Below are 21,738 nucleotides of genomic sequence, written 5' to 3' on the forward strand. Positions count from 1 at the left end.
TCCTTATTTGCTCAATATGTGTAGGAGTCACTCAGATACTTTCTGGGTTTCTTTCAGAAAGAATTGTTCTGTATGTAGCTGTAGATCCAATGTGCCTGTGGGAGGAGGTGAGTTCAGGAGCTTCCTATGTTGCCATCTTGAACTAGAACTCTTAGAAAGTGACTGTTACGTTATACAAATCATCTACATTATACATATGAAGACAATAAGATTTCTAAGTGGAACCCAGAGGATTAAGAATAATTAGGGTTTAAAATATATTAAAATTAGAGAAACTTAACTGCCTTTGCCAAGTGATCAAAGTTGACATCACCAAGAATGGGACAGACTGTCTTCACATTCCTCCTGCTATCATGTGCTGAGGACCCACCATCGCTTGTGTCACATTCTTGCTAAAAACACATTCCATGAATCTAATAATGAGGTCATATCAAATCCAAATTGAGGCATGTTGTACAAAGCAGCTGCCTTGTACTCTGAAAAAATGTCAAGGTCTTTAAAGACAAAGAAACACAGAGAAACTGTTCTTGGTCAAAGGAGATTAAAGAGATATGACTAAGTGTCATGGGATCATGAATTAGATTCTACACCAGCCCAGGAAAACATATAACTTTTGAAAAATCACTGCACAATTGACATTTAAATGTGGGTTGTGTGGATGACACTTTTGTATAATGTTAAATTTCTTTATTTTGATGTTGGTAATGCCATCATGTAAGAGAATGTCCTAGTTCTTAGGAAATGTATATGAAGTATTTAAGTGTAAAAGGGCACAATGTCTAAAACTTACTGTCAAGATGGTTCAGGGAGAAAACAGACTGTTGAGAGAGAGAGAGCAAGAGTGAGAGAGAAATAGAAACAATTGTTGAATCTGGGTAAAGGGTATATGGGGGTTCTTTGTGCTATTCTCGCAACTTTTCTCTATGTTTAAGGTATTTCAAAATAAAAAGTTAAAATTTATCCTGTATATAGACATACACTGAGTGGTCAGATTATTATGATCTCTGAATGTTCAGTGCATGAATTCGTGCATGGGTGGGGTCCAGCCAGCCTGGCCAGGGGGAGGGAACATGGGCTGTTGGCCGGCCTGCCTGCTGGTCGAACTCCTGGTCAAGGGGAAAATTTGCTTATTAGCCTTTTATTATATAAGATATACACTGAGTGGCCAGATTATTATGCATTCAGAGATCATAATGATCTGGCCACTCAGTGTATATACACACATGTATGTATGTATGCATAGATGTATAGAATTTAAGCCTCAAGTTACTGTAGATAATCTCTTCCGTACACAAAAGCCACTCTCATACACCTGCAAACTTCACACACTCACACATTACTTATGGAAAGTCTGGCATGCGGCTGCTCTCATGTTATCAAATAAGTCCATGAGCTCACAGCACTCTGAAGGCCAAGGAGCAATGGAGAATACTATGTTTGTAGTTCCTACTCTAGTGGCTTTGCTACTGTGGGAAAGGATTCAATTCATGTCCTTCCTACACGTAATTTGAGGGCCAAGTCTTTGCAAGTGTGCCAATGCTGCCTTTGTATTCATTCCATGAGAGCATTACAAATGCAGGGAAATCCCACCACAGCTCCACAGAACACATCCATTAGTTTTGATGCTTTCTCCCCAGAACACATTTTGCTTGCTGGTGCACAGTCTGCACCAGCTTGATCCATTTTAATTTTTAACTGAAATAATTCCCTCCCCTCCAGCCTGTGCCAGGTGTGAACAGAAAGCCAAATGCCCTCCTCGGAGTCCTCTACACACAGTTGTCTTAGACATGGTGAAGTTTTAAAATGTCCTCAGTTCCCTAGTTGAATGCCATCAAAACAGCCAGTCTGGTATTTCAACCAAAGGCTGGTTTGGGGAATGGCAGGAAGGATAAATGATGTATTCCTGTAAATAGGATAAAAACTGCCCGGCTGGCATGGCTCAGCAGTTGAGTGTCAACCTATGAACCAGAAGGTTATGGTTCGATTCCCCGACAGGGCACATGCCTGGCTTGTGGGCTCGATCCCCAGTCAAGGGCATGGAGGAGACAACCAATCCATGATTCTCTCTCATCATGGATGCTTCTATCTCTCTCTCCCTCTCTGAAATCAGTAAATGTATATTAAAAATAATTAGGATAAAAATTAATCTTGGCATATGTGGACTTCAAGGGCAGTCTTTCAATGTAATAGTCACTTAAGTTGGCATTATCACTCCACCCTCAAAAACTTCGCGAGTGATTCGTCAGAGATGTCACACTCACTTAACATCATTCTTAATGAGCTCAACCATCTGTTATTTCCAAATTCATTAGAATAGGCTGAAGCTAGTGAACTTTTATAATTTCTTTGAATACTTAGCATCTGAACCCTGTTGGGGAACTCCTCACCATGAATCTTGGTGGGAGACAAAGACAACCTCTTGCTAGAGACGCTGACATTGCTACTCATTTCCTAGCCTCCCTTGCAGCTAGAGCAGAAGTGAAGCAGGACAGAGATGAGGGGAATCTACCTCTGGTAGTGGTCATGACTATGTATGGTAGAGGTATCCTCCCCAGAATCAGTTCTGCAGCAACCTTTTAGGTTAGACTCCTGCTACTCAGATGTCTCCTTAAGTCCAGTACCATGAACAATAGAAGTGGCATGAAATTCTCAAGAAGCAAAGTGTAAACTGCAAACTGGTTAATTCTTATACTTGTTATTACTAACACAAGAAAATAAATGCTAGGACAGTTGCTGCACAAAAATGACCTCCAAAGCTGCAAATGCTTGTCACCTTTGATCCAGAAATCTCACTTCTGGGAATGGGTCTTTTCGCACAAGTCAAATAAGAAATGAGAGATGTGCAGTATTGTTTATTATAGCAAAAGACTGAAAACAACCCACATATCCCACCAAAGGGGACTGCTTAAATAATATCCCACATACAGTGGAGTATTATGCAGCTATAAAAAGTGAGAAAGAATTTTATATATTGCATTGGAAAGATTCATTTTAATATCATTAAGAATGGACCTCTTGAATCCATTCTTAAGTTTAAAAAAGCAAGGTATATAAATAGAATGCTATATTCCGTGTAATGAAAGGGAAAAAAAAGGAGGAATACATGTTTGTAAGAAAGATACTTTGGGAGGATACATAAGAAATTTAATAATAATATTTACTCTGAGGGCAGTGAGGATGATCTAGGAACAGGCTGGCAGGGTCTTTTCACTGTTTGCCTTCTAGATTTTGCATTTTTCAACTGTATGCATGAATGACCTATTTAAAATTAAATAACTAAATTAGCCTGGCTGGTGTAGCTCAGTGGTTGAGCATTGATCTGTGAACCAGGTCACAGTTTGGTTCCTGGTCAGGACATGTGTCTGGGTTGTGGGTTTGATCCCCAGTAGGGGGTGTGCAGGAAACAGCTGATCAATGATTCATCATTGATGTTTCTCTCTCTCTCCCTCTCCCTCCCTCTCTGAAATCAATAAAAATGTAAAAGTAAAAACAAAATATAGCAGGCCAATCAACACTTTTTTGTAACATAACTGCGTGCTTTATTGAGATACACAGTAAAGCAGTAATATAATACAATAGTAAGGCATATATTTGGTGAAGTCTGATATGTTGTGAAAATGCAGTAAAACTGAAGTTTAAAAAAATAATTAGTAAATGTTACAGTGTTGGTGTTAAAACACAATGTATTATGATACTCAAGTAAGAACCCAGTACCTGAAAACGATGACATAACATGCCATGTGATGTTTATGCTTCAGTTACATTGATTATGATTTAGTTTAACACTCAGTGGTTATACAGAACACGAAATAATGTCCAAATTATGCTTAAAACATAGCAATAAAGCTCTCACTTTTTATTCATATATTTTGCCAGACTCACTCCAGAACTAATGTCTAAAAGATAAAACAAAAAGATTAAAACAAAATTATGCACTCACTCTATCTTTGATTTTAGAATGAAACTTAAACTTCTTAGTAGGAAGTAAAGTAACCCCTTGTTTTAAATCGTGGTTAAAAAAAATTCTTAAAGAAAAAGTCCAGCGTTACATAAAGGAAAAATGCAAGACTAAAACCAAATATTAATGTAATTTGTTACCTTAGAGCTTTGGGTTTTCTTTTGGAAATTGTAAAGGAAGAAAGAAAATGGGGGAAAATGTTCATACAATGGACAAGTGGTGAAGCTGTGAAATCAGGTGTGCACAATTATTAGGAACACCCCAAAACCAAAGTGAGGTAGAAATAGCATGAGAAGCCATGTTTGATGCTAATTATCATAATAAAATAAGGGACAAAACCCACACTCCAAAAGTTAATTACATTTGATGTAAGAGGTAACAGATTTGCAAAATAATAGGTCACATGGTGGTTTCTATTGAATATTTTTTAAAATCAAAGACTAATAAGATGAAATGAAAGAGTAAAGCTTTTTCCTACCAGCTAGTCCTCTTGAGTTTTTCTCCTCTTTTTGAACAATGTTTGTTTGTTTATATATTTAACTTGCTTAATCCACTCAAAGGGGATTGCAGTGCCTTCTGGAACATCTGAACCTATTCTCATCCCCATTTAGAGAAATGCAAAGGAGAAAAGCATAGTTCACGAACTTCTGGGTGGTCTTACATTTTTCCAAGGGTTATCTTAAATTAAGTCCTATGGCATTTAAAACTCACTGCAATGAGAAGAAAAAAAGCTTAAAACAAAAAGGAAAAGAACCAAAACACCCACTGCTGTTTGCGAGAAGAGAATCATTTAGTTGTAATTATACAGATTTCTATGTATGGTTATGAAGATTCACCCAATCCTTTACTTCAAGAGTGGCCTGCCTACTCCCTCAGAGGGATCAGCTGAGAACCCAGAGCCCTCCTCATCTCTGGGCGTTTAAAATGCCTTCTGATGCTCTGACTTCCACTGAAGCACCATGAAGTCTAAATTGTGGCATTGCCAACAGCAGGAAGCTGTATATATCAACCAATGCATTATTCTGACATAATAAGTCCTGTGTACTCATTCACATGTTCCTTTTCAAAAAAAATGCAATACTCTAGTTGTCAGTGGAAAGTTCCAAATGAGAAACATCTGGAGCCCCAGACAATGTTTTAGTGTGGTCGTTTCCTTCTGCCTTCAGGCTCCAGGAAAGCCATTCTAGACCGAGCAGGTAAGCTGAATGACCAGAAGCAATTTCTTGACATTAGCAAGTGGCAGGAACATTTGAACAAGAAATTTAAAAGGTCTCTAGGAATTCCTATCGATTTACCTATATACCTATAGTATCCACATACTTATAGACATATAGATGTGTACAACGAAAACCTACAGCCCGTTCCACTCAGTCAACAACTCTCAAGAGAGCAATGTGAAGCAGTCATTTGGTAGTGTCAGAGGAAGTCTTATCTCAATATGCAAGAAAAAAAAAGCCATGAGTTTCATATGGATATCACACTAAAAGGAAGCAAAACAATGTACTGCCTCAAAGTTTGTGTGTGTGTGTGTGTGTGTGTGTGTGTGTGTGTGTGTGTGTTTGTTTTTAGGGGTTTTTATAAACAACTTTTTTTTTTAAATAAAGCACACTTTAGTTTACAATCTTTCTGTATAACTGTTATAAATTTTTAAACAACCCAAAATGCGTTCCATATAAAGAAATGGCAAGTTATTGAACTATCAAGATTTTACATGTAGTTTTCTTATAACTTTTTTTGTACAATTGCATAGACGTGTAAAACCTGCCATTGTTAACAAAACAATAACAGACTTAGAAACTACTGAAATCTACAGTATAGTACCACTACCCTTCACAAAAATATAGATTTTTTTTCTTGTAAACTCTTACTGTCTAATCCTCTTTGTTGTATGAATATTATAAAAACCATGCGGGAATCAGGAGTTGTAAAACATTTATTCTGCCCCTTCTTCATCTGTCATGACTGAAACTAAGGACTCCATCGCTCGGCCCAAATCATCTGCCAAGTGGAAAAGGCTTCCTACATTGTGTCCTGGAAAACAAAGAGAGAGAGACTTCACACAGGTGCAGGCATCACCCCCCGGCTCTTTGCCATCTGGGAAACCATTCCCCATTTCTTGGTGAGGACAACACAGAAGCTGCATCGAGGGTATATACAACAGGCTTGGATTTCCACCAGTTTCCAGGAAGAAGCAAAGCCTTGTTAATGAAGCCATTTCACGTTGTTAGTATTAGCTGAATATTGGATCAGGCTACTGTTGCCATTTGAGTAGAAAAATGTCGAAGACCGCACTCATCTTCTCAATATAGAGCAAAAGGATTCCATGGCTGCCCTAGCCGGTTTGGCTCAGTGGATAGAGCATCGGCCTGCGGACTGAATGGTCCCAGGTTCGATTCCAGTCAAGGGCAGATGCCTGGGTTGCGGGCTTGATCCCCAGTAGGGGGCGTGCAGGAGGCAGCTGATCAATGATTTTCTCTAATCACTGATGCTTCTATCTCTCTTCTTCTCCCTTCCTCCCTGAAATCAATAAAAGTATATGTTTAAAAAAAGGATTCCATGGGTAAGCACAAGATTCCCCTCATCACAGGAATATTTCACCCTTTCCTAGTACTAGATTTTTTTTTCACTATCAAACAACCATCACCATAACTATCACCACTACCACTGCCACCATTGCCACTCTATGGCCATCACCGTTATCATCACTACTACCATCACCACGACATGAAATCTTCATTTCAACGCTGTTTCAAGCTGTTGGCTCACTTCTTTTTTTCTCTCTCTTTATTGATTAAGGAATTACATGTGTCCTTATCCCCCTATTGCCCTCCCCATTCCCCCACTCATGCCCTCACCCCTCTGTTGTCTGTGTCCATTGGTTAGGCTTATATGCATGCATACAAGTCCTTTGGTTGGTCTCTCCCCCTTACCCCAACCTCCCCTACCTTCCCTCTGAGGTTTGACGGTCTGATCTATGCTTCTGTCTCTGGATCTGTTTTTGTTCATCAATTTATGTTGTTCATTATATTCCACAAATGAGTGAGATCATGTGTTATTTATCTTTCTCTGACTGGCTTATTTCGCTTAGCATGATGCTCTCCAGTTCCATCCATGCTGTTGCAAATGGTAAGAATTCCTTCTTTTTTACAGCAGCGTAGTATTCCATTGTGTAGATGTACCATGGTTTAGTAATCCACTCATCTGCTGATGGGCACTTAGGCTGTTTCCAAATCTTAGCTATGGTGAATTGTGCTGCTATGAACATAGGGGTGCATATATCCTTTCTGATGGCTGTTTCTAGTTTCTTGGGATCTAAGGCTATGGTGGAGGTGACTTTTCTGCTTTTATTTGGGTTGAAAAAGGAACTCTTGATGGGACCTTTCTGTACACTATTAATGTTTGAATGAGAAAGCTTCAAAATAAAAATAACTTTCCATTCAAAATTACTCTAGAGCCCAATTATAATATGACCCACATGTTTAGCATGGATTTGGGTGTCCTGTGAGTCGAGTTTTGATCTCCTAAATGAGGGTTAACTATCAGAATCACCTTTTAATAACAATGTGACATGACCTAGCATTAATCCCCCAGCACAGAACACAGAGGCAGCACAATATCCCTGGGTACTTTGTGGCAAAATTCCGATCTAGAGTAAAATGACTTGAGACATACTGTATGGCTTGACTTTTCATGTAAGTACCGTATTTTTATATGGCTTATTTTAATACTTGGACATCAGTAAGTCATTTCACTATTCAAGTACTGCCTTTGAAATGAAAAATGCTTTACTAGGCTATTACTACCTTGCCATGTATCAACTTTACAGATTGCCATAGTAATTGTTAAAATCTCTATAAAAATTAAAGATAGACTAGGACAGGTATTCTGTTCTAATATTTATTTCAAGAGATGTCGTTTTTATATATGAGAGAGAGGATCTGGAGAGTATTCATAGGCCGCACTTACACAGTGATGGCACCAGATCAAACTAAGACTTATTGAAACTGTAATGCCATTCAGCCATTAAAAGGTGATCAAGTTTATATAAATCTCTTTGAACTTATCAGTGCAAAGAGTTTCTGTGAGAACTAATTATATTTTCAAAAAATCACTATGGATTTTGGTTGAGATTACAAACATAAAAACTTTTAATAAAACATATGTCGTACTTATAGAGCGGGCCAAGTGTTTGGCAGCCTTCAGTGGAACTGAAATAGTCATTGGATTTTCTAAACCATCAATAACCACAGGAAGACAGTGAGTCCTTTGCTGTTCTTTTGAGCTTAGAGCACAATATATAACTGATGCCATTAGGTTAGAGGGCTTCCCTTGTATCTATTTTTGACTGCTGTGCAATCCTGGGAAATCGCAATTATTCATGCATAATTGAAAATGGATGGGCTAACTGTACATTCTTAATTACTTGCCATCTTAACAGCAAATAGCGAAGCCAGTAAAAACAAAACTCAAGACCCTTCCAACTTGATATCTGAATAGAATTCCAACTATTTCTCATTACCCACATATAGTCCACCTTGTAGATAAAAAATATGTTACAAACATGAAACAGGCAAGAATTCATTTTTTTCCCATTGGCTTATTGATAATAATCAAAACATGCCTATTTTAGATGGTTTGCTAGGGGATGTGGATTGCAGTTCTAAAGATAATAAAGACAAGTAAACGCATTTCTAGATTACAGCAGGTCCTTGAATAACATTTTGTTCACCGTTGTTTCGTTATAACGTTGATCAGCTGTCGTAGGAACCCAACTCTTGTTTATATCAATGAGCCTATGGCAAAAGTGGTTTCATCAGATGTGATTTCACTTAAAGCCAAGAACCTACTGATGATGCTAAGTGAGGACTTACTGTATATAACCAAGTGGTGCTTGTGCTCCTTGAAATGGTGATCAGTTACTACCCGAACAGAAAACTCTTCTGTCTCTCAAAAGGCATGAGTTCTAGGTACATCTGCTATTGAAAAAGTTACCTGGTAAATTACTCTTCATTATTCTTACTATACCATACACACGCCCATAAAATGGTAGGTGGCCTTTAAACCCGTCTAGTCTGTTCATGTTCACTGAATGACCTCATGGCTGTCCCTATGCTAGAAAAATGGTGTTCAGTCACCTCACCATATCTACATTATGCCTTTGGTCACTTTATTTTCAAATACCTGTTTCACCAGAATAGTGATTCCAATGTTTTTCATGGATGTTTTCATTAGAGCCAGAAAAGAAATATATCTCTTTGACAAAATATTGCCTCAAAGAATCATATATCTCAATCCATTGGAGGCATAAAACTGCACTCTGCTATGGACACAGAAAATAGAGTTGTACTCTGGTCCTATTGTCCAGTGTATAAAGCAGAACATTAGAGAGGTCATTAATTTTACATGACAGGTATTCCTAAAGTCAAAATTAAAATCTTATGTTATGAGCACGAAAGGCACTGAAAAGCAGGCAGGATTCAGGCATCTATAATCAGTGTCAGGAACAAGCTGACACAAAAATACATCTGTAGAAAGTATTAATTTAATCCATATTAATGCAAGAATTGTTGAACACAAAGGCACCATGAGTTGAACATTAGGGCAGTGGTATGTTTTTCCAAGTTGGCGCTAACTGCGACACATCCAGTCTCACACGCTACCGCTGCCTGAGGGAGTTATTTTCCGCAGTGATTGGAATTGAGACTTTCTGGCAGCGAGCCAAGACCTCAATAGCAATCTGGCAGTCTATTTTTTAAAAATATAATGCCCAAATAAATGGCCAAAGCAAAGCCAGAATACTGCAGTGAAATCTGCTTATCTGTCCTTTTCTATAATTTAATCTTTGGGGCGGGGGGAAGAGCTGGTCTACTATACATTTGGGGTATTTTCATAGCATTAAAAACATCACTGTTATTTTGGTTCTCTGGCTTTCTGGAAACTTGATCGATTATCATGTGCCTCAGGTAGTAAAGTTTCCAAATGCCTATATGACTTCAATTATATGTGCTGGCCTTTTCTAAAATTCATTCATGAGAGAAACATGTTCAGGATGGTCAAGATTATGGTGCAACTTTTTACAAGTTAAAATAAATGTTAAGGAGCACTTACCATAAGAATGAACCCAGGAGGTCTCACATAAGAAGTATGTGAGCCAGGCAGACCGTCAGGAGCATTCAATGCTTCACCTATTCAGGTGTCCTCAGTTTATCCTCCCAGCCTACCACTCCCTCCCTGGGAGCCCACTGCCCCAAGCCGTGGACGGAGCACTGGTATAGACACACTGAAGGATCATTCAATTATACTTTAGTTATTAGGCTTGCATGGCCTGGTGTTGTCAGAATTCCCAGTATGATTCCTTATATTTAAACGAACAAGTAGCTATTCTTGTCCATCCTATTGCTAAGGATCCAAAACCCTCTCTTATAAGGACTCTCCACCCATCCAGTCTGCCTCCTAGATGATTACATGCTATTGCCATGTGAGAGGGTTTTCCTTCTCACATCCGTTGCACTAAACTCTTGGTAAAGACAATTTTACTTCACTTGGGCTGTCACTCAACACTTTGTCACCCAATCATCATTTGATTAGGTAATTCAATGTCTAGGTAGTATTTCTGGTAGAATAGAAGTATGAAGCAGCTTTCACTGTAAAACCCCAAACCACATACAGTGATAATGCCATATCCTACCCCTTTTAACACCAAAAGAGGCATAAAAAAACCAACAACTCTTAAGACTCCCAACATTTATTTTTTACCTCTTAATTGGTTAACATTCTATCTGGCTCCAAATGCCAAATAAAAAATAAGCATCCTCTAAGGGGCAAGTAGAGATGACACAAGCCTTTCCAACACCATGTTCTAACATGGCAGTCAAGCATCGGAGTTAAGAGTGTGGCTCTGGAGACTGCCTGGATTCAAACTCTGCCACCTTGGGCACAGTTTGCCCTTTCACTTACTCTGTTTCCTTATCTGTAAAATGGGGTTAATAAGGGTATCTACCTCATAGGCTTCTCATGAAGCGTACATAGTAAAAAAGATGGCAAGTACTTAGAACAGTGCTTGGAACACAGTAAGTGCTCAAAAAATACTAGCTAAAGTGGGAAAGGAAGAGTGTAGGGACCCAGGAAAAAAGAAAGAAAGAAAGAAAACAAGACAAAATGAAGACATCCCAAAAGAATACAAACCAAATGCACTGGCAGAAAATGCTAGAGTCCTGGAAGTAGTTATGTCCAAGGCTAAATTTATTTTGAAGATTTTGTTTGTGTTGCAAATGGCAACAGATGATGAACTGCAGGCTTCTGACCCAGAGAGACTACAGAGGTTTGCCATTAAAGAGATTCCTGCTTCCCTTGACCCATGGTCCTGTCGTCATGGTGATGACAATGGCAATGAATATTTGAGGACTGTTCCTCATGAGCTGCAAGTGGAGAGGTGACTACCATCCTTACACGATGACATGTGTAATACATACATGCGCGTGCACGCACACAATTCTTACACAAACGCCAAACATAGAAAGCGGGATGAGACAGACAGAAGCCATGGCTGTGAGTCTGAATCTCACTGACCTCTCTCATTGGCTTCCCAGGGGTATTTCTTCCTTTAATAATAGAGAGAGGAAGAGGTAGAGATATCAGAAAGGGGAAAAAATCATGCATATATATACAGTTTCATACCAATTTGCTTCTTTTACCAAACTAATGTTGAGATGACAATTCATTTATTCCCTTCTGAAAAAAATAGAAACAAACAAACAAAAAACCCCAAAAGACACATCCAATCAAATAACCTTTACACACAATTAAATCAGTGTAAACAGATAACACGGTCCAGGAGATAGTACTTATAGAATCCATGGTGGTCATGTGGGAAAACTGGATGAAAGCTGGCACAGCATAGAAATCTGACAAATCAAACATTGTTTTTAAGAGCAACTGTAGGATCTCAAGCTTAATGTCAAAAGTCTCAGAATCTCTTTACTCTGGACTTGACAATCAACACACTGAAACATAAACAGTAGTTGTCTTTGTGTACCCAAACTCCGCACTCCAAATGCAAAGCAGAACATCACATGGATGACAGACTCCATCCTCTTCGGAGAATTTGTTCCACCTGGTAGAAGCTGAGCATGCCCATAGTGGGACTGGGGGCATTTGAGGAAAAGAAAGAAGAAAGGGGGAAGGAGATCAAGCCCACTAATGGGCAAGCCACAGAGCCCGAGCCAGGAATACGCCTTCAACTTCCTCATGTCAGCGGGTATCACGAGCCTTGAGAGCCCATGGCTAAAGACCCACTGGCCTTATTTGCTTTATAGAATCCCACATCTATACATATGTACTTATTTTTAAAAAGCAGGTTTTGATGAGGAATTTTTCTATGATAATATAATTGGACAGCAAATTATAGCCCTCTGACCATACTACATACCTTGGGCATGCAATTTCCTTTTAGCTCCTGAGTCTTAAAAATGAAATACTATTGGTTTTAAAACTTGGACTTTAGCAAAAATCTTCTACGAAATCCCAGTATTTACAGCAGATAAAAGCAGAACTGTGAGAGATCCATGCCTCCCCACCCCCGACCCACCACGCTCAGGAGCTCCAAGACCAAAACTCCCTGAAACAATTTGAGAACTACTACTCTAGAATGAGGAACTATGGAGCTACCATTAAAAAACAAATCTTTCAAAACTCAAGTTTAGGGCTCAAAACTTCTAGTATATATTTAAAGGTTTTCTAAGTATGACTTTCTTCCCTCTCTACCTCCCTCTTTTCCTTCCTTCTGAATTTTCCCGAGTCCAAAATCTCTTAAGAGTATAAAAACTGCTTGATTGACCATGTCCTCATATCAAAGTGTTCATGATCCTACTCAAATCAGGAAAGAGAGAAATAGGTGCCGGCTCCTCAGGTGGGGAGTGGGGGGAATCCCAGTGGTAGGCCCATACCAAATGGCAGGAAAAGGGAAGAAAAGAACTTTATTTCATCCTTGATGATTCAAAAGAATGCCAGCATGACTTACCCATTCCTTTTGACTCCTTTAGCAAGTTTTTTTAAAAATCTTTGTACTTCATAGTTATACAGTAATATAGTAATAGTTATAGTTATAACTATAGTTATATAGTAATAGAATTAATTCCTTTCCCCTATAAGATTAAGATCTCAAGGGCAGGGCCCGCATGTTGCTTATGCAATACCTTGTCTTGCACCCTGACACTGTGGGTATTTGATAAATGTTGGTTGAAGTGAATTAGAAAGGTAGCCACTAGGTCATGGCCATGAGTCCTTTGGTGTTTTAGGCAACTTGGCCTTGTGTGCTACCCTCTAGCTTGGATGACAAGAGCTGATAACTTGTTCTGGCTTGTTTCTCTGGTCTATTTTTTAAAGTTCAGAACTTTCATAAAGGACAATGTTGTTAGAAAGGAATATGATTTCATTCCAGAGTGTAATTACGATTACTAGAATGATAAATGCTGCATATGTTTATCCATTCTATACCAAGCCATATTCAGAGCTCAGTATCAACTGGGCACTGCTGAATATGCATAAATTATTTGGGTTTTGTTTCAGGTATTTCTCCAGAACCCGTATTGGAAATGAGCCTCCCAGAGCCTTGTTTACCCTGATCTTTTTCAAAAGCCCCCTTCATCATTGGGTGGCAATGTGCTCATTAGCATAGTACAAAAGGACTGCCCTCTTTTTCTTTAAAAAAGTTAAAAAATGTTTTCCACTGTACTAAGCATAGTTCTATACTGATACAATGCAATATTGAAGAAAATTATTTATCAATCAAGAAATATAAGTACCAGAGCAAAGTTTTATTTCATAAATACATTCTTTGGCAATGAGGTGCCTTAGACATTCACTTAGGCTGTCCATCTGGTAATGTGGGATGTTGTCAGGAAGTGAATCAAGAGAAAAAAGGAAATGTGCTAGCACATCCTGAGTCTAAATATAGGGCTTGGTCAGGTCTGGATAAGTCGAGTTTACTCAGGCAGTATGAACGTAAGATGATTGGTTGTAGTTCTTTAATTCAATGTCAGTTTTTGGGTACCATTAGCTTCTTTATCTCAGTCCACTGACCAGTTTGAAAGTTTAGAATGAGTTCCTTTCTGAGGATTTCTGTTTCAATACAAGTAAAAGAAGATTCCAATGGTCATACTTGAAATATATTGAAGCATGCTGGGTCTTTGATGAACAGGGATATAAATGCATAGTCAATTCAAATGCAGTTTTGATGAGCTCAAAGTTGATCAGCACCTAAGCCTGTGGCTGTATGTAATGAGCTAAAATGGATAACAAAATAACAGTGTAAAGCAGGGACTGGCAAACTTTCTCTGTAAAGGCCAGAGAGTAAAGATTTTAGGTTCCCAGGCCACACCATCCCTGTAGTGACTTTCAGCTCTACCATTGCTACTCTGCCACTATAGTGAGAAACAGCAGTAAACAATATGTAAATGAAAGGGTATGGCTCTGTACCAATAAAACTTTACAAAACCAGGATCTGACCCATGGACTGTAGTTTGCTGGCCGTGAGTGTAAAGGAATGAGAGTTAAAATCCTTCATGGAGGCAGAAAGGAAACAAAATGGTTCCTGCTTCTGCCCTGGTTCTTGACGTTGTTCATCCATTAAAGAATCACAGATAAGACTTGAATTTTAAAGGATGGCAGGTTTTGCAAAGCCGTTGGGTTGGTAATTTAGAGGCATGTCACGGAATTTATGTGGGCTTATTTGGAAGGGACAGGAAGTATGAGAGTGACAGGCTGCTATGGGTTGATAAAATTTATGTGGCACAGGTCAGCAGGTAAGAGATTATACAAGCGGCAGAAATACCTGCATGGTATTGCTAATTGCTTCCTGAATTATCTTACTGTACTAAGAGCTTATGTTGGATCCTCGCATTCATTAATCTATGTACAGTGGCACCTCATTTTGAGAAAGCCCAATATCATACTGCTGACTAGGGAAGCACTTCTTTCATGAATGTGCATTCATATAAAAATACCTTTGTTAGACTGCTAAATGATCAGATGTGTATGGGCAAATAACTTAAAGAGTTTAATTTAAAATTATGTTTATTGTTCATTCTACCCATGTAGTGTTCCTAAAGTATAATGGTGGAGATTTAGAAAGTATTTACAGTAGATAATGATTTCTATTACAGTGGAATTCAACTTCTACATATACTTTTATAGAGATGGGCAGATTATAGATAGATAAATAGATTAGATAGAAATTGGTTAACATCTTGTGTTTAATATACATTGAGCCACTCAAATCCCCCAAGTGGCTGTGAACAGCTAACTATATCTAGAGATTAATCAGGAAAGATATAATCACAAAGCTAAATGTGCATCCATTCACACCTTGAACACCCAGCTGTTTATATTGGTTATTATGCAGGACAGTTTCGCCATCAGCTTATCACTACACGGAGACGCATGTAACCCCTTTATTAATTTGGATAACAGTTGAGTAAGGCCATTGAGAGAAGATCAGAAGGCTAATTTAACTTGCTGAATGGCCATGAACCAGGCACTTAACTTCTTTGGGCTTCCATGTACTTTTAATGAAAATGAAAGATGAAGGTTAGCTGATACTTTAAGACTTGACCTCTAAGTCAAAACTGTGGCTGAGGGTAACAAAGAAATTGTGAATTTAAATTACACAGTAACTCCCCTATCTATATACTTTATATTTATGGAAAACATAATATCGTTTTTTTAAGTATTTCCCTCTGTGGGCAATTATCTAGCAGGGTTAAGTAAACCAGGAGGTGGTATTTAAGAGCACATTTCCACTAAATGTCAGACCTCGGGCTCAGACATCTGTTCTGAGTTACTCAAACAGCTGTCCAAAACAGCTGTAGTAACCGTGAACTTCATTTTTTGTAACACAACAATGGGAACATGGATGGCAGGCTTAGAATCAAAGCACAATATCCTCTAAGGCATTAGCAAGATCTTGGCAGAAATTTGCATGGTAAAAATTCTAAAATTTCATTTTCTTTAAAAATATATCCACCTGGGTAAGAAAAACTGAGATTGGTTAGGTCAATAGTTTTAAACCACTGGATCAGAAATCAATTTAGTGGGTTGCAAGCAGCAGTTTATTTTTCAGTAGATAACACATAGGAATAGTGTGAATTATATGTAGTATGGTAAGAACTGCTGCTTGAAACATTTGCTTCTGGTCTTTGTATATACAGAGTGGGGCAAAAGTAGATTTACAGTTGTTCATATGGAAAATATTACAAGAATAAACTCGGTGTTTCTCATACTCACAACTGTAAACCCACTTTTGCCCCACCCTGTACATGTGACTATAAACTTAAATGTGTGGTATATACATATGTGTTTATATACATACACATAAATAACTTATTTGAGAGCTTCACCCCATTTTGAGATATAAAATGTTTCTCTTACTATGGATAATGGTCAAAAAAGATCAAAAGCCACTGTTTTGGGCATCAAAGATGTTAAAGGCACTGTTCAAGGCCCTTCCATTTGGGAGAATCTGTAATCCCAAGAACATAGAACTCTCAGGATTTTTTGCTTAATATCAGCCTAACATACCTACTAACTGGTAAGATGTTCCCATTAAACCCTGCCATGTATTTATATTTTCTCTATTCTTTAAAAATGAGAAATGCTTTTAATTAGAAATAAGACATACAAAAATACACTTTGGGGAGTATATTGATATTTTTTGCAGTGACACTTTTTATCCTTTGAATTTGGGGAGAAAAAGTGTGCTGTGACTTATAAGAAATATATATATTTGGTCTTTGTCCTTCCCTGGCACAGAAATGCTAAAGCCCTTGGAATTTCCTCTGATGAGAAGCATCAAGGTGCCTTTTATGTTAATGAGCACCTAGAGATGGAGACTGGTTGCCAGGGGAGCCAACTTTGTGATTAAAGGGTTGGAACTTTCAATCTTACCCCCAGACCTACAGGGTTAGAAGAGGGGATGAAGATTAGATTCAATCACCAGTGGCCAATGAGTTCATCAATGAGACCTATGTCATGAAGCCTCCATAAAAATCTGAAATGATGTGGTTTGGACCGCTTTTGTGTTAATGAACACATGGAGATTCGGGGAGAGTGGCGCTCCCAGAGGACCTGGAATCTCCATGCCCCTTCCCTATACCTTGCCCTGTGCATCTCTTCCTGCTGGCTGTTCCTGAGTTAAATGCTTTCCTAATAAACAGGTGATCTAATAAGCAAATCGTTTTTGCTGAGTTCTGGGAGCCACTCGAGAAGAACGTTAATGTAATCCAAAGGAGGGGGTCCAGTTTTGTAGGACTGAGCCTTGAACCTGTGGGATGTGATGCGACCTCCAGGTAGATAGTGTCCGAATTGAGTTGCAGTGTAGGATTTCCAGCTGGTGTCAGAGAATTGCCTGTTGTTGGTATGGGGGAAACCCCCACCCACTGGAATTGGGTGCAGAATCACAAAAAGGCCTATAATAAGACCAAGTTTGGCAGGAAGTAGCAAGAAAAGTAAAAACGTCAAGGTCATAGTATTACAAAATACCAGGCAGATTTAGTTCCTTATCTACTCTCTTACTATTTTTGTTTGATCGTGTTTTCCTCAGGAAAATGATTTAATTCTTGAAGGCCATCACAGTACTATTGCATAAGTAGGAACTTACTTAAAGGAATTGATATCAGATGAAGCCTCCTTATACCATATTTGGAAACTCCAATTAGCACTCAGGGGACGATATTGCTTCCATAAGTGCTTGCCGGAAACCGAACATTGTCACTTGGTAGTTAAAGGGAATCCGGGAAGGCTGGTTAACCTTGAAGCTAAAGGTCAGAGCCAACCACTCCCTATCTAATTGAGACGATGGTAACTGAGGCAACTTCCCCACCAAATAATCATGTAAATCCTTATTGATAAGATAATCTGTCTGTTACTGGAATTTCCTGCCTAAAGGATATGGGTGTATCTCAGAACCCCAATAAAAGGGATGGCAAAGGCCAGAGCAGTGAGTAGTCCTCCCCCTAAAGGTGGACTCCCGTCTGGCCCCCCATTTACCCAAATTAACTCTTTCCCAGTCTCTTTTCATTTTGATTGCGGCCTTCTCCAGAAACCGGACCTGAACGGGAACCCTGAAACACGCGGGATGTGAAAGGGGATCCCACAGTGCTAATTTAGTAAACACTATGCAGGCGGCCTGAATGGTTGCCCAAGTTTCCATATAAGTAAATCCACATCACACAAGTAGCATCAGAGATGCGAACTGCCAACTATCATAGCAGAGGAAGCATGTTTCTAGTCTTGCAGGTGGCTACTTCCACACACCTGTGGTATCCAGCTTTAAGGACTCTGCAAGGGGATGCAGGGAGAGGATGCCAAGGATTTCACCTACAAGACACTTAGGATGGACCAGGGACCCAGTACGAAAGGCTGCTATGGGGAACGAGCCATGAGCCCTGCGCTGGCCTCTCCTCTGCTCTCCTCTAGTTGTTTAGATATGAAAGAAATGCCCAGGGCACCACCATATAACCACTAACTTTCCACAGAGCAGGTAACTCGCTTTCAGTTTAAGGGGCTGGGATGAGACAGTGTCCATGACCTTCAAGTGAAAGCCTGGGGTCCATGGAATGTGTGTGAGAATGTTGAGGCCCAAAGACCCTGCCCGACCAGTAGCTGTGTGATTTTGAAGAAGACACTTGCTCAGTCTGAAGCTAACCTCCTATTTATCTAAAAGGGTGCTTCTAGGATTCATCGTGTCGTAGACATCTCCATTACAGCAATAACAGTACTGCACTGTGATTTGAACTTTGGAAATCTACAGCCACTGTTGACCACGAGCACCTAGAAGACAAGGAACCCGGCATTTTTTCTTTGCTCCCCTAACCCCATCCACTGGTCCATAGTAGGTGCTTGTAAAAGCTGGCAGGATAAAGGTGAAAGCATGTGATTTATGTCAAGTTGGCATATGGTCTCATTATGATTCATAGCATCTGGGGAGAGAAGACAGCTAAGATAGTCAGGATGGGGATGAGAGTGGTGGGTGTGGGGTGGGAGGAAGACAGATAAGATTTTTATCTGTTAGAATCAACATATCAGAGATGCTCTGTGGTAGAATGATGGCTGGTGCAGATGTTTAAAATTAGCTTCCCCTGACGGTTCCTTAGCAACCCTCTATCAGAACATTATTGCTTTTAATGTGCACTGCACTATGTTTACTCATACATCAAGTAACTAGGAAATGGCCATTGTGCACCGAGAGTGAACAAAAAGGTAGGACTCAAAACACCCTCGTCAGTGCCCTTAGGGAGAGGAACAAATAGCCAGATTCTCTGGAGCCCTTCCCTCCTGGGCTGCCCATTAGGGGTGCCAATCACTGGCCACAAAGCCTTGTGTTTTCCCTCTTTGGCTTCTCCAGGCTTTCCTTTGTTTGCTCACAGGCTACCATTCTTTTTATTCACTGAAGGGAAGTGGGTCAGTGACTTTGTTTTACGTCAGGGCAGTGAACTTAAAGAAAAACTCCAAAAAATTAACAGCAGCAGCACAGTACCTCCTTGGATGATGCAAAACATCTAAAGCTCATACTGGCTGGAGGGAAAATGCGGTGGGGGAAAATGCTATTTTTGAATTAGGGGCGAAGTACACAAGGTCAAAGTGATGGGGAGAAAGAAATTAAAGACATTAATAATGTTAATGCCTCTCTTTGTGAAGGTTGTATTCCATCTATGGAAGTAAAAAAAAGTAACAAAATAGTATATAAAAATTTAAATCTACTTAAATTTAAATGATGGGATAAGACACAATTTTTAAATATAAAGGGCATCAAATTGCAAGTTAGAGTTCCCACCACCACTGTATACCCGACGTGCCCTGGACTCACTGTATTGTATAGTAACTGTATGTCCCTGGCAAAGGCACCATTAGTGCACTAATTTCCTTGTCTGTAAAAGTTACAGAATTGCTCTTACATAAAAGCTACCTCATAATGAACTCTGCAGAGTAATGTGCCAAGGAAGTAAAATACTTTCGAAATACAAGTTAGTATTCCCTATTTCTACAATCATCTAGATTACACAGGTATTTAAATTTAACCAGAAAATTCATTCATCCAAACCAGAAATTCACATTTAAAAATAAAATCTTCTCACGGTGATCCCAAATTGGCATTCTGTCAGCATATGTTTATTAAACGTGGAAAACGGCCATACTAGCTGGGTATTTCCGATAAGTGGCCTAACTCCAGTAGGTCTGAGTTACTGTCCGGTAGTGCAGCTTACCTCTTGAACTAGGGAACGAGTTGTTGAGTTGCTCCATCACTTCCTCTAACCCTGTGCTTGTGTCCTGGGGAGGACTCAGAAGATCTTCCTCACCTTAAAAGAAAGCAAACACAAACAATGGCCATTACACTTAAGGAAAAAAAAATTAGAAGTACTAGAGTAAAGGCCCATGATTGCATCTAAAAATCCATTAAAATTCATTTCCACTTGTTCATAAATAATATAAATAAAAACACCCCTTTAAGCTTACTGATTAGGGAATAACTCCTTAAGGGAAGAAGAATTCCATGTGGGGTTTATCTATGTCATTATCTTTGCAGAAGAAAACTGTACATCTGTTTAAAATTTAAGATAAAGTTCACATAGGTTTCTTGTGTCCTATTAACAAATGTGAGACATTTTCTTTGTAATAAAAAAAATTATTATTGGACACTTGCGGTATCTTTTCAACGCAAAAGAAAATAAGACTGTGACATCTTGCATTTATGAAGGTAAGAAAGAAAGGAGTGGAGACACTGAGTATTTTCACCACTTTTTCCTTTGACATTTAACCAAAAATGAAGTACCTTTAAAGTCCAGTATAACAGGGAGAAATAAAAGTTGTATGTGACTTATATAGGTGATAAAATATTAATACTAGTATTTGAAGAACTGTGGATATGGGGAATAGTGAGGAGTTACATTCCTTTCCTCTTTGTTACATGGGACTACTTTATCATAATATTGTTTTTGGAGGCTAGTAAGGGGAAACTTTTAATTATTGAGAATTTATGTGAGGAGAGAATGGTGATTTGGAAGGCAAAAAATGTAGGGATGGATAGTCTTCCTCAGAGAATGAGTTTCCTTGTAGGCTTTGTTGATCTGTGTTCTCTGTTTATTCACATGTTAAAGACATATACCTCAAACAGCATTTCAGTAAGGGAGAATTTTATTAAGTATAAACAAAATTATTTTGAACTTTGAAGGTCCTTGGAAACTAATTTTTCATAACATTCAGCCTTCTAATAGTGAAAATAACTTCTCTCCCATCTCAATTTGTTCCAGCATATTGTCATTTTCACCTAAAAGAAGACCTTGCTTCAGCAAGTCAACAATAATGAAGGAAACCTAGGTTCACATCTGATTGGGAAATGACTGGAGAGCCAGTGATATAATAATTTAAAGATGCTAATATTTAAGGTCCCTGCCACTTAAATTTTCAACTATGAGTACAATCCTGCATTTATTATTAAGTTTTCATCCTTGTTTTCATCCATCCATCCATCTATCCACACACTCCTGGGCTTAATCTGTGTTTTTAGAAATGAAAAAGATGAAATTCAGCATACTGAGTCTGGACAACTACAAGGATGATTACATCCCTATGTTCCGTTACTGATGCAAAGTTTTGCCCAATTGCAGAACATGAGGCATTTTTAATGGCACCTAGTCCACGGCAGTGATATTATGCCTTACAGAATACATTTGAACCAATAGATACACTCATGAGCAACGATGTTAACATTTCTGACAGTTTAATTA

The 21,738-nt window shown here is 38.8% G+C and overlaps 1 protein-coding gene across 5 annotated transcripts in view; it reads right to left on the reverse strand.

The window, feature by feature from the left end:
* Positions 1-5,873: 5,873 nt before the first annotated feature.
* DMD (dystrophin) overlaps positions 5,874-21,738 on the reverse strand; it is a 1,914,059-nt gene continuing 1,898,194 nt past the window's right edge. For 4 of the 5 annotated variants that reach the window (XM_054720874.1, XM_054720891.1, XM_054720886.1 and 1 more), the window contains 2 exons: positions 20,218-20,310; positions 5,874-5,989 (listed from right to left, as the gene is read on the reverse strand). In XM_054720874.1, the coding sequence (XP_054576849.1) occupies positions 5,892-5,989; positions 20,218-20,310 (191 nt within the window). In that variant the 3' untranslated portion in view covers positions 5,874-5,891. Of the gene's footprint in view, positions 5,990-11,527; positions 11,560-20,217; positions 20,311-21,738 lie in introns of all 5 variants that reach the window. The other variant, XM_028129748.2, reaches the window with a different exon arrangement.

This window comes from Eptesicus fuscus, chromosome 1 (assembly GCF_027574615.1).
Source record: "Eptesicus fuscus isolate TK198812 chromosome 1, DD_ASM_mEF_20220401, whole genome shotgun sequence".
Classification (NCBI taxonomy): Eukaryota; Metazoa; Chordata; class Mammalia; order Chiroptera; family Vespertilionidae; genus Eptesicus; species Eptesicus fuscus.